The following is a 13,568-nucleotide window of genomic DNA, read 5'->3' as shown; positions in this document are numbered from 1 at the left end:
CATAGATATCGTCATAGTAAATATGCGAATTTTATTCAAAGCTTTTTTTTTTTTTTTTTTTTTTTTTTTTAAGTCGATTTAAATAGTAGTATTAAGTTGAAAATTCGTAAACTATTAGTGCCAGCTCCACATTAGTTGTTTCCACTGCCTCGCCGACCTAAATTGGCCAATAGTATTAGTCCAGTCACCATTGAAGCAGCCTTCGAACCAAATTGCATGTGGACAGACAGCATATTCCCTTCCAAAATGCAGTTTAGAACTTTCAATACCATACGTGCAATAGCTAACAACTAAGAGGAAGTAAAACCACAAAAAATAAGAAATAAGAAAAGCAACAAAAAATTAAAATGGAAAGAAGATTAGTAGTCTAATCACCAAGATTGTTAGCCCTTGAGTAAATGGGAATCTCTGTTGGCTGTTGCTAGAGGGATTGATAATGGGTTGAATGAATTTTACCATTGATAGTAGCCTTTTAATGAGTTTAGCTGCTTTCGTTTGATACTTTATAATCAAACATTTAGCCTTCTTTGATTTTTTGTAATGAAATATGATAAGTTTAACTTTTCATAACAAAAATAAAAATAAAAAATATTACTAAGTTGTTGACAACATGAAAATAAATGCTTTAACTTTTATGTATGTTCTGCCAGCAAAGATAAACATGTTGCTAATCATTATGTAGTATTCGATTTGCTTTTGGATAAATTACAATTTACAAGTAACCATAATAATTTGATTGTATAAAAGGAAAAAATTATAAAACATTATGATTATAAAATTCGGATACATATTGTTTTCCACGATTCATTTAAACGGTACATTTTGGACTTTTATTTTCCCTTCAATTTCAAACCAGAACCTAGATTTTTTATTTTTATTTTTTTTTTCAATTTGAATGTCACAACTTTGATTTTGATTGCAATGTAGGTCCTATATTTTAATTCTTGGTTACCACTTATCAGCGAAGATAAAATGGCAATTTTCAAATTTTAATATTGAATCAATTTGTACCATTTTGATTCATGCAAATTTCAATGTAGATTTTATATTTTAATTGTTGGTTTCCATTTACCAACGATGATAAAATGACAATTATCAAATTTTAATATTGAATCAATTTGCGTTTTTGATAGTTATTTTTATTTTTAAATAGCTAGGTTTATAATTTTTTCAGCTCAACAAAAAAATTTATAATGTTTTTGGATTCTTCAATTTTAAAGTAAATATTAAAATTAAAATCTTGGAGATTGATTGAGTTGTGAAGAAGACTTCAATGAGATTTCTAATTTCATGGCAGGTAATTAATAATAAGTTGTGTTTTTGTTTGTATATAAAATTGGGTATCATAATTGGTTTGCTGGCTCATCCTTGGAATTAAAGCAAAGTTTATAATACAAATTGGAAGACGTGTTGGGTAATTTTGGTATTTTATATATATATATATATATATATATATGTATATCTATAGAAAGCCCTGCATTTGTCTTAAGCAAAGCAAAAGTAAAGCGTTAAAGAATATACGATTGGCTTGAAAATAAATTAAGAAATTGCTTAATTGTTTCAAAAACTGATTCTATTACTTTTCCCTTGTGAAGGTGACATCATACATATATAATGCCATTTCTGCGTTCTGTCTCCACTCTTACTAAATTATTTGTAAAGGACGCATTCTTTGCTGAAGGTATGTATGAGAAACTGTCTTTTCTTTCAGAATTACCAAAGTTCTGTCCTCAAGCAGCGGTAAATTGGTAATATCCACTGTTTTCCATATGCATATGGGAAATTAACTATATATATATATATATATATATTTTTTTTTGGTTATAAATTTTCAAATAGTTATTAATTATTCGTATACTAGGTGATATAGTGTTCGATCTCCTGGGACGCAAATTGTTTCCAAGAGGACCGGACGGACTGCTACTTTGCACGCTAACCTGTCCTTCTCGGCTTGAGGTATGTATTCATGACAAACCTTGTCTTTCTTTTACAGTTTCGCTCTCCTGTCCCTGTTCTCATTTTGGGTCCAAATAGGTGAGCATCCAAAGAGGTTTTTCAGAACTTTTCTAAAAAGTTATTATTTATTTCTTAGTAATGAGTAATTTATTTGTCATATGTTAACTTTATTATTGAGCCTTTTTTTTTTTTGATATTGGATGGAGAAGATCAAACTCGGATCATTGTTGAAAAAATTGTGGCTTTTGAATTCAAATTTATTTTTAGGTTGTAATATTTGTTCTATCTGTCTATCTATCTATCTATATATATATATATATATATGTTATGCTGTAATGGAAAAAATAGGGATAAAGAAACCAGCTATGGAGGGTAGTGAGATTGAGAGACAGTCTTAGGTAGAGTAGTTAGTACAAGATTAAGTAGTCTGATAATCAAGTATTAAAGGGATATATTCAATCTAGAGTTTAATAGATTTAAAATGAGTTATAGATTTTAAAAGATTTGATCGATTATAATGGAATTGCATAGATTTCATAAAAAATTTATAAAAATCTAACGAAATTTTTGGGATTAAGGCGGCATTTCATATTGACAATATTTTTCAAATTTTCACTGTTAAAATCATTTTAAATCTATTAAAATCTATCATTTTTGAAATTTTTTTAAAATCATGACTTTTCTAATATCATTAGGTTACAAAAAAATTATACAAAATTCTAATTAAACATACCTGAATTTTAATTGATTTTTATAAAATCTATTAAAATCAGAATTGAATATATTGGACTTGTATAGATTCTTTTAAAATCTAAATCGAATTTCTCTAAACTTTTAAATACTTTTAAAATCCTTCAAACTCTTAATTGAATACAGTGTCACATGAATAACCACCACCAACAAGGAAAATTTAAAGTGTATGAATCTTATAAAATAAATAACAAATATTTAAATATTATTGGTAACTTGTTGGATCATATCATATTTATATGTATATTTCTTGTTCCTTAAATATAAAATGTCTATCGAATGTCTTTTTAAAAAAATAATATGTAATGCCTTTTGTTTTTTTGTAAATGATACATAACCCCCTAAAATGTATGACCGTTACAAGAACCCTGATAATATATATATATATATATATATATATATATATATATATATATATATATATATATATATATATATATATATATATATATATATATATATATATAAATTAAACCCTTAAACTCTTAAAACTTAAAAGTTACAAGTTAAAGAAAAGTTATAGATCAAGAAAAAATTATTCTTATAAAAAAGTTTATAAAAATTTTAAAATTTAAAACTACTTAAATGATCATAATGAACAAATTCATTAACTGATATTTAAAAAATATTACTTCTAGTATTTTTTGAAGAAACCATTATTAATAATATTTCTTGAAGATAATATAATTTTAAATTTTTGAAGGCAATATTAGTTTAATATTTTTAAGATAATATTACATTAATAATTTTTTAAGAACATATTATTTATAATATCTTTTGAGGAAAATGTTAATTTTAATAATCAGATAATAAAAATAAATTTTGCATAAATTATTTGGAAAATGATATCAGGAATATGCCAAAAGGTATTTTGGTAAAATATATATATATATATATATATATGTATCATTTTAGCATTTAATACGTTTAAATAGGGAAAATAGTTCTAACGAATTTTACATAATTATCATTGTTTCATGAAATATGTGTAAACTTTTTGCTATTTATCATCACTAGTTATAACGAATCATTATTCTATGTAACAAATTTTAATTGAAATATTTAATTTTATTATTTTTTATTTTAAAACCCTAATAATGAATCTTTTAATTGCAAGTATTTAAATTTCATTTGATATATAAATTCTATAAATAATAAATTTCCTATGATAATAAATAGTATTTTACTATATGTTATAATTATATATAGACCTTTTTCGGTAAAATATGATTACATATAGACCTTGTCGGTGAACTATAAATTCTTAGAGTATCTCTCGGAGACTATATTTGTATGGTATTCTTTACTTAAAATACTAACCTTTATTAAAGAGCTCCACCTTCTTCTTTATTTGAAAAAATAAATAAATCAAAGGGCCAAATTTACTATTTGTTTATATTTCATATAGTGTTCTTTCACCAGGCTATAAATTCCACAGCATTACCACCACATCATTTTAGCCCAGACATTTTTAAAAGGTTGGTAAAAGTGAATAAAAAATAATAAATGTTTATAAAAAAAGCATTTTAACATGGAATATCTTGAGATAAAGGTTAACAGGTTTAAGTTTGAACTTAAATAGGGAACAAAACGAATAACACTAGCTATAAATAATAATTTTTTATTTATTTTGGAAACATTACTTTAGTATTTGCACAAATTTTTAAACATTTATTCCTTTTTAAAAAAATATATTTTTTCTTTTTTCAGATTTCTTTAATCCTTAAACAGAATTTTGTAATTTTTTTATTCCTTTTGAATATATTTTTGAAGGTTTTTGAACCAAAATTTTCCAATGCATAGTCCATTTATACTTAAAAGAAGAGGCTTTTTGATTTTGTTTTTCACTTTTTTGGTAAAGTTTATAGAAGTGTTTGATGTGGATTATGGCTTAAAAGGAATGATATATGCTTAATTAACACTTAATACTGATTATTTGAACTTCTTATAATTTTAAGAAAAAAATATTTCTTTTCAAAATTTAATAGTATGTGTAGATTTTTTAGCACTTTTTATCATTTTTCCAAATTTTTATACTTTATTTTTCAAATAACTATATTTGAAAGTTTTTGAAATTAAAATAGAAAGAAATAATTTTAACCATATAATAGATCAGTGGTTACATGGTCACTTGATTTTTAAAAAAGCTTCAATAAAATTTAGATGAGAAGAGAATCTTCATCCAAATTTTTGTTCACCATCAGCGATGCTTTTAAATATTTCAAGACATAGGTAAAGCTTAGTTGAGAAAAATCTATATCTGAATTTGACTACCTTCCACACTTTAGCAGGATCCTTCCTTCATTTAAGCTATGCCTACAACAACAACAACAACAACAACAAAAAACAAAAAAAAAACAAAAACAAAAAAGAAAAAAAAAAGAAAGTTTAAACATAAAAAGGCACTTTAATATCCAATATTTAAAGATAAATGTTATATAGGTTTCAGTTTAAACTTAAATACGGAACAAATCTAATAAATAATAAGTTTTAATATATTTCGGAAACATTACTTTAGTATTCGCACAATTTTTTAAAATTTTGATCTTTTTGAAAACAAAGTTTTTACAGATTTCTTTAATGCTTAAATAGATTTTAATAATTTTTTCCATTCATTTTGAATATATTTTTTGAGGTTTTTGAACCGAGTTCTACCACTGGGGAGTCAATTTCTGCTCAAAACAAGCTTTTTTTTTCCCTTTTTTTTAAGCTCAAAGAAGTGTTTGATGTGGATTATGGATAAAAAGGAACAATATCATTTAGTATTAGTACTAATTATTTGAACTTTTTGTTATTTTTAAGGGGGGAAAAAAATACTTCTTTTCAAATTTGTTAGTATGTGTACAGATTTTTTAGCACCTTTTATTATTTTTTCTAGTTTTTCATAGTTTATTTTTCCGTAGCTATCATTGTTAACTTTTGTATTTAATAGACATTTATTAGAAGATAATTTTTTTTAAAAAGTTTTTTAAATTAAAATGAGAGAGAAGTAATCTTACCCAAACTTTTAGTAGTCACTTATTAGTACATCATTAAAAAGCATAGCCATAGCTTAGATAAACAGATGATTCTAGTTCAATTTAAACTATGGATATTCAAGGTGTCTTTTAGTAATATATAATTAGTTTTTATGTCTTTTAGTAATATATAATTAGTTTTTATTATTTTTTGCTATCTATTTATATGTAATTTGCTGATGTCATGTGTTAGTGAGTGGTCGATAATGTGTAATTTGCTAAGGTCATGTATAATGAGTAGTAGTAAAAGTTTATTAGACATCTAAATTAGCTATAAAGTTAGGGGAAAAAATTGAAAATAAATCAAATAGTGTTAGCTTTTTGTTTTTGTATTTTTTCTTTCCTTCAAATTTTTAAATGTTTAAGATAGCTATGAGTAACTAGCATTTGATATACAGCTATGAGTAACTAACATTTGATATAAGCTAATGACACATAATTAGGTAGAAAAAAATAAATAAAAATAAAACTATGTTAGGACATCTAAGTTATAATTTTCCTTCTTTTTGAACAAAATTTATAAGAAAGAGAGAGCTGAATTTTTTTTAATTGGTGTATCCGTTGTTTGATTACTAGCTTTTCTATGGATAAGTTCTGATAGACTTCATTCACCCCAATAAAATAATAATAATAATAAAGTTCTGATAGGGTTCTTTTCTTGGGTTGCAAGTGAAATGGAATTACTTCAGTTGCCGGAAAATTGGCAGAATATACTGTAGAACCAATATGGCAACAATTTGTCTATTTGATTGACTACAAGAAAACATTAAGAAGCTGGATGTTGAACTCATGAGGTTGGGGGATAAAAGAGAAGGAGTGCAATTATTGGTGGATGATGCCAAAAGGAATGCACAAGTTGTTGGACCTGATGTTGTGAGCTGGCTTGAAAAGTTGGATCTGGCCGAGAAAGATTCAAAAGAACTTCTAAGGAATCGAATCGGAGCAAGACGTGTAAATGCACCGAATCTGAAACTGAGGTATTCGTTGAGTAAGAAGGCTAGCAAGATGATTCAAGCCATCATTCAGCTCCTACAGGAAGGGAATTTCAACAGAGTAGCATACCCTGCACCATCAAATAAGGACTATGTTTCTACGCCCAGTACAGGTTTTGCTGGTATGACATCAAGAATCTTAGTTATGGAGGAAATCATGGGGACTCTCAAGAAATATGATCGGCATTTGTGGAGCTGGAGGGATAGGGAAGACAAAAATGGTGGAAGAAGTTATGGGAAGAGCAAAAGCTGAAAAGCTATTTGAAGAATTTGCAATGGCTGTTATCTCTCAAACACCAGATGAGAGAGCAATTCAAGGCCAAATTGCAGATAAGCTAGGCCTGAGCTTCGACGACAAAGAAAGTGTAGCTGGACGGGCAGATAGGCTTCAAGAAAGAATGATAACGAATGGCAAAAAGATCCTTGTGATATTGGATGACATTTGGAAGAAGCTAGATTTTGAGAAGGTTGGACTTCCTTTGGGACCCGATAACAAGAGATGCTAGTTTATTTTCACCACGAGAAGTGAAGATGTATGCGTGCAGATGCAGTGCCAAAAGAAATTCACAATCTTGCAGTTGGCAAAAGAAGAGGCATGGAAGCTTTTCCAGGAATCAGCTGGCAGCTGTGTGGATGATCCTCTGTTGCATCCGATAGCAGAGGCAGTAGCAGATGAATGTGCAGGTTTGCCCCTTGCCATAGCAATTGTTGGAAGGGCCTTGGAAAACAAGACTGACCGAAATGTTTGGGCCTATGCGCTTCAACAGCTTAAAAAATCTGCACCAAGAAACATCATTCCTGAAATGGATGATGTATTCTCAAGCATACAGTTCAGCTACGATTATCTAGAAAGCAAGGAAGCAAAATCATGCTTCTTGCTTTGTTTTTTACTTCCTGAAGATTTTGAGATCCCGATCGAATATTTGGTGAGATATGGGGTTGGCCTAAAGTTATTTGAAAACTTGGACACAATATGGAAGCAAGAATTCAAGTCCATGCATTAGTTGACAAATTAAAATGATCATTCTTGTTGTTGGATACAGGTATGGAACATCATGTCAAAATGCACCGCCTTGTACGGGACTTTGCCATATCAATTGCAAGCAAAGCTGAGCCTATGTTGCTAAGTTGTGATGTTGGTTTGGATGAGTGGCCTCAGAAAGATTCATACGAACATTACATCAGAATCCCACTTCAGTTCAGTAAGAATGCCAAGTTTCTGGTCGATACCTTGCAGTTTACAAATCTAAAGCTTTTACAACTGTTTTACAACTCACAGAGTGTGAATCATATGGATAAAATTTCAGGAAATTTTTTTGAAGGGATGAAAGTACTTGCAGTTTTAGCTTTGTTTAAAAATCATACTCCAATGTCACTTCCATCATCTTTGGAAGTCTTAAAAAACCTTCGAAGCTTGTTTCTTCATGGATGTAGGAAGATGGAAGGATTACTAATGATTGGAGGTCTATAGAATCTGGAAATATTAAGCCTTGTTGGGTCCAGGATTCGTTTCTTTCCAAGAAAAGGAGGACAATTAAAACATTTGAAGTTGTTTGATTTAAGTGAATGCGGATCAATCTGGTGGATAAGGCAAGGTACTCTGTCAGCTTATCTAGACTGGAAGAGTTGTACATGATGAACATATTTGATGACGAACGGATATCGACTAATGAAGAAAACAGAGAAGAAACCAGTGCAAGTCTAGTTAAGCCAAAGCCATTATCTCATTTGAAAGTTTTGACAATAAAAATACCAGCTTATGCTTCTATGGCGAGAGAGTTTCCTATGACAATCTAGTAAATTTCAAATTCAATGTATCTACACCAGGTTATAGTTCTGGCTGGGAGGATAGACTCGGGTCTCCATTTGAAAATACCTTGGTGCTCCATGAACATGAAAGAAGTAAAGTATTCTATCCGTTGTTCCAGAAAACAGATAATGCATTTTTCGACGATTTAATAGATTTGGAAAATGATCTTTGTGAATTAGATATGAAAGGTTTTGCACACATTGAAGAAATTTTCTCTTTATTCTTGTGTGAAACTGAAATATATGGTTGATTGGTCAAGGAAAGAAACACCGGAAGCAGTCTTCCCCCAATTGGAGTCACTTGAAATCTGCAATTTAAATAATCTAAATGAGATATGCCATGGACAACCACCTTCCTCGCTGCTTGCAAGCTTTGCCAAACTAAGATCTCTCACTCTACGTGAATGCCCAAAGTTGAAAAATATCTTCTCAATGTCCATAGCAAGAGGTCTGATTCTCCAAACCTTGGATGTGAGAAAATGCAAGGGGCTAGAAGTAACTATATCAAAAATTGGAAAAGATGATGAGAAACCAATCAATCAGATTGTATTATTCCCCGAGTTAACACACTTGAAGCTGGGTGATCTACCTAAGCTTAGAGGATTGAACTCAATATCCTCCCGAAATAAGGTATGTTCTCTTCTTCAATCGAATCCATGCATGCCGGTTTTATTTTTTATAATTTGCAAAGCTTTCTTTTCTGTGGCAATTGGCCTCCAACTCTACCCAATATATATATATATATATATATATATTTACGAAGTATACAATCACTTAATTATAAGTTAATTAAATAAAATAACTATGCTGTCCTTTTGTAATGAAACGATTATTATAATCATAAATAATTATTTAAGATAAAGGTATATATAAGCAATTATATATAATATATCAATTAAAAAAATATATTAACATCATATATGTTCATGTTAAATATATATTAATCAGGTTTGTTAATTATTTTTTTCTTTGAAAAATATCTAATTGTTGGTAATCGAAGATAAAGGTAGAATGATCTGTACATTTTTTAAAATAGTTAATTTTCTTATTATTTTTCATGGTAATTAAGCTCATTATACATAGAGTTCAACATTTCATACCTTCTTATAATGTAAGTTTATTTGTTATTTACATAATTTGAGGGTGTTGTTTTATTTTATTTTTTTATAATGGCTCAATGGAGTTCCATGATGTTTTTTGCCCTAAATTAAATAATCGTAATAATGTGGCATATATCAAGTGTTGGAATGTCCAAATTTACCGTGATCTTTGATATCAAATTGGGTGATGTTTTAAATCTTTTGTTGCACGAGAAGGATACGAGGCCCCACGAAATGGATAAATTTGCAGATAGGAGTCAGCGATATGACCAACGGGACATGGGGTCCCCCTCTGTGCTATTTGTAATAACCCACTCTAGAACACTGTCAAAGTTGGAAAGGCTTGACATCCATCATGGTGATTCTCTACAAGTAATATTTGACTCCCATGGACTAAATGTGGTGGAGGAAAGCAAGGTAACTCCAATACTGGGCCAGCTAGCCGAATTGACGATACGATACTTGTCCAAGTTAACTCATGTGTGGAAGAATTTTACACCAGAAACCCAGGGCCTTCAAAATCTAAGATTTCTGCATGTAGAAAATTGTGCGAGCTTGAGAAATCTATTTCCACTTTGTATTGCCAAGCTGCTTGTGAAACTTGAAAGCTTAAAAGTCGAGGATTGTCAAATGATGGAAAGTATCGTGGAAAAAGAAGCAGAAATGGAAGAGACCCCCAAAGGCGTAGTTTTGATATTTCCTAAACTGAATTCATTGAAACTTAAATATCTGCCAAATTTCACAGCTTTCAGTGCAGAGGGTTCTACTTTGTCATTGCCATCCTTGAAAAGATTATTTGTAGCCAAGTGTCCGAAAGTAAAGATTTTGGATCATATGATTAACACAAGCATGTCCTTACAACTGAAGTCTACGGATTTCACCACCAAACCATCTTCTGCAGTGCCTAAGACGAAGACCGTCTCTGATGGCAGCGGCATCTCTATGGATTCTCATCACGATTTTAGTAGATGGTTTTCATGTTGTGGATCTACGAAAATTACATTGCCATCTGGGTCTGACGGCCCATTCATTACTAGTTCGACTGATGAGATGAACATTATTAAAAAAAAAAAGATGTATTAAATCTGAATGAGGTACGTGTTTACAATTAGATTGCATATTGTTTAGAGTGAACAATCGAGTACGATATTGATTATTGATGTTCTCTTCCTGACAACTTTCAGATTTAGCTGCAAAATTTTCAGCCTTCTAGTTCTCCAGCTATATATAATTATATTAATCAGATTGTGATATATATGTATATATATATATATATATATTTACGAAGTTTCTTGTATTTCTTTCCCTTTTACTTTGTTAGATCATCAACTTTGATTAATATTATTTATTACTTTATATATATTTGCCGCACATTATGTTTCAAGTGGCTAAAATTAATTTGTATTTGATTTTATAAAATGACTTAATCAACAACGGCATTCGGCCAAATTTTGTTCTGCCTTGAAGGAACAATGGTTATATACTCCTCAAAGTTCATTTCAACCACGTCCGCCTGCCCCAACACATCAAGATTTTCATTCCACTCCCACGTCACAAGGCAATTCACTAACTGCCGGGACTCTTGGCCCATCTCCTACTTCTACCACTTGGCTCATGGATTCAGGTGCTTCACATCATATAACCAATGATTTACAAAATCTCTCTTTACACTCAGATTATGATGGCATTGATGAAATTGTTGTTGGCAATGATAACACCCTTCCAATTACTCAAACAGGTTCTACTTAACTCTCCTTATAAGTCCTTCGATCTCAATAATGTTTTTTGTATTCCAAGTATGACCAAAAACTTACTTTCAGTTTTAAAATTTTATGAAACCAATAATGTCTCCGTTGAATTTTTTTCTCAATATTTGTTGCTTAAGGACTTGCAAACAAGATTGGTTCTTCTCAAAGGTCCACATAAAGGAGGAACATATGAATGGCCATCTGAGACACAACAATCTTTTTCGTCCATTCATGCTCTTCATACCTCAAAAGCAACTCTTCAAGAACGGCATCAACGTCTTGGTTTTCCTTCTAATCAAATACTTCGCACAACCGTTTCAGCTTCTTCTCTTCTAGTTTCTTCTTGTAAAAATTTTCATTGTTCATCTTGCAAATGTAATAAAATGCACAAACTTCCATTTGGTATCTCGTCAATGTATAGTTCTCAAATCTTGAAGTTGATTTATTCTAATGTTTGGAGTCCTAATGCAGTTAATTCTATTGATGGTTTCAGGTAATATGTTTTATTTATTGATCATAACTAAAGATGAAGTTCATTCTATTTTTATTCAATTTAAAATTGTTGTTGAGAAATTTTTTCAAAAGCCAATAATTTCCTTTTACTTTAACAATGGAGGAGAATTTCTCGAATTAAAACTATTTTTTAAAAAACATGGCATTACACATTTTCTCACTCCATCATACACCCTTAAATGCAATGGCTATGCCGAATGACAACACCATCATATCAGGGAAACTGGTCTCACACCATTATCTCAAGCAAATTTATCATCAACTTTCTGGACAAATGCTTTCAAAATAGTTGTTTACTTAATTAAACGAATGCCCACCCCTGCATTACATATGCTATGTCCTTTTCAAAAACTTTTTGGCGAACATCCAAACTACTCCCATCTCACCAAGACAGCTCTCATATTGTTTCTCCACATGGTCAACAAGAGAATAATTCTTCCTAATGTAAGTCTTCTACCTCTCACTCTGCACCTCCACCACATTGGCATCCAATGATAACCCAATCCATAAATTTAACTTTCAAACCAAAAAAACTATTCAATGAGTTTTTTTGGCAAATAAGATCTCATTCTTTGAGCAGGAAACAAAGAACTATCAAACAAGCCTTACAGCACAAGGAGTGGCATGCTGCCATCTCTTTTGAATTTGATGCACTTCTATGTAATGACACACGAGACATAGTGTCAAGACCCATCCAAGATCCCTCATCGAAACCCCAAACAAATCCTGATCCCAGAAAAATCCTACCGAATCCTCCAATGGAAAATCCAACAGAACCTCCCCTAAAGGTTGGACTTACCATAATTTTCCTACATTGAAAACACACTTCTATATACACCACCTTATTCCTCCCACTTTACTACAATTTACTTCCACAAGATTGCAGGACTTCAAATAAATGACAGGGAACCAATGCAGAATTAAATAAATAATCGTCCAAATAGTATACAAAGTGTTATCAGTATAATTGAATATGAAATTTAATACAATACAAGATAAAAAGAAATAATACAAGATAGAAAGGAATGGAAAAGCCTCTTGGACTTTCGGCAATGAACCAAGAAGTCAAGCTTGCCCCCGGACGATCAATGTCGACTAACTTGAGCCTAAAGGAATGAAATTTAAAAACGTGAGATGCTAATCATCTTAGTGAGTGATCCAGTCTACTAACTAATAATATAAACTTGATTAATCAATAATAAATAAGTAGTTAATTATTAATCAATGATAAATAAGTACTTAATTATTAAGTATTTAAAAATAATATTTTCTCTCAAAACCCTTACGATTCACTTAGTTTGAAATGTTCCCTTTTTAAAACTTTTCACAAAATCCGATATTTTATGCCCCAAGATTCAGAAAATAATTAATCAAATAATTTACAAACAAAACACAACAAATTAAGAATCCAAAGTTAGAATGGAAATAATAATAGAAATGAAAATAAACTTTTATAACAATTACTAAAAGATTAATAACATATCATAGACAAATAATACGAAATCATCAATGAGACTTATATTAAGACAATTCAGGAAATAATTAAATAATAAATATAAATCAATTAATTGAATAATTAAGTAAAGAAATAATTAAATCAAAATAAAACACCCATTTAAAATAAATGGTAAGAATAAAATAAAATAAATAGAAGAAAATATAATATAATAAAATTGATTTCAA

The 13,568-nt window shown here is 29.8% G+C and overlaps 1 protein-coding gene across 1 annotated transcript; it reads left to right on the top strand.

Moving 5' to 3' along the window:
- The first annotated feature begins 6,990 nt into the window (after positions 1–6,990).
- LOC125424122 (probable disease resistance protein At4g27220) lies at positions 6,991–8,186 on the top strand. The gene is made up of 3 exons (XM_048480556.2): positions 6,991–7,182; positions 7,294–7,597; positions 7,759–8,186. Exons 1-3 carry the CDS (start codon positions 6,991–6,993, stop codon positions 8,184–8,186), a joined length of 924 nt encoding a protein of 307 aa, XP_048336513.2.
- The last annotated feature ends 5,382 nt before the right edge of the window (positions 8,187–13,568 follow it).

Source organism: Ziziphus jujuba, chromosome 9, assembly GCF_031755915.1.
Source record: "Ziziphus jujuba cultivar Dongzao chromosome 9, ASM3175591v1".
Classification (NCBI taxonomy): Eukaryota; Viridiplantae; Streptophyta; class Magnoliopsida; order Rosales; family Rhamnaceae; genus Ziziphus; species Ziziphus jujuba.
Note: the sequence above shows the minus strand (reverse complement) of the source record. Positions and strands in the feature narration are given on the sequence as shown.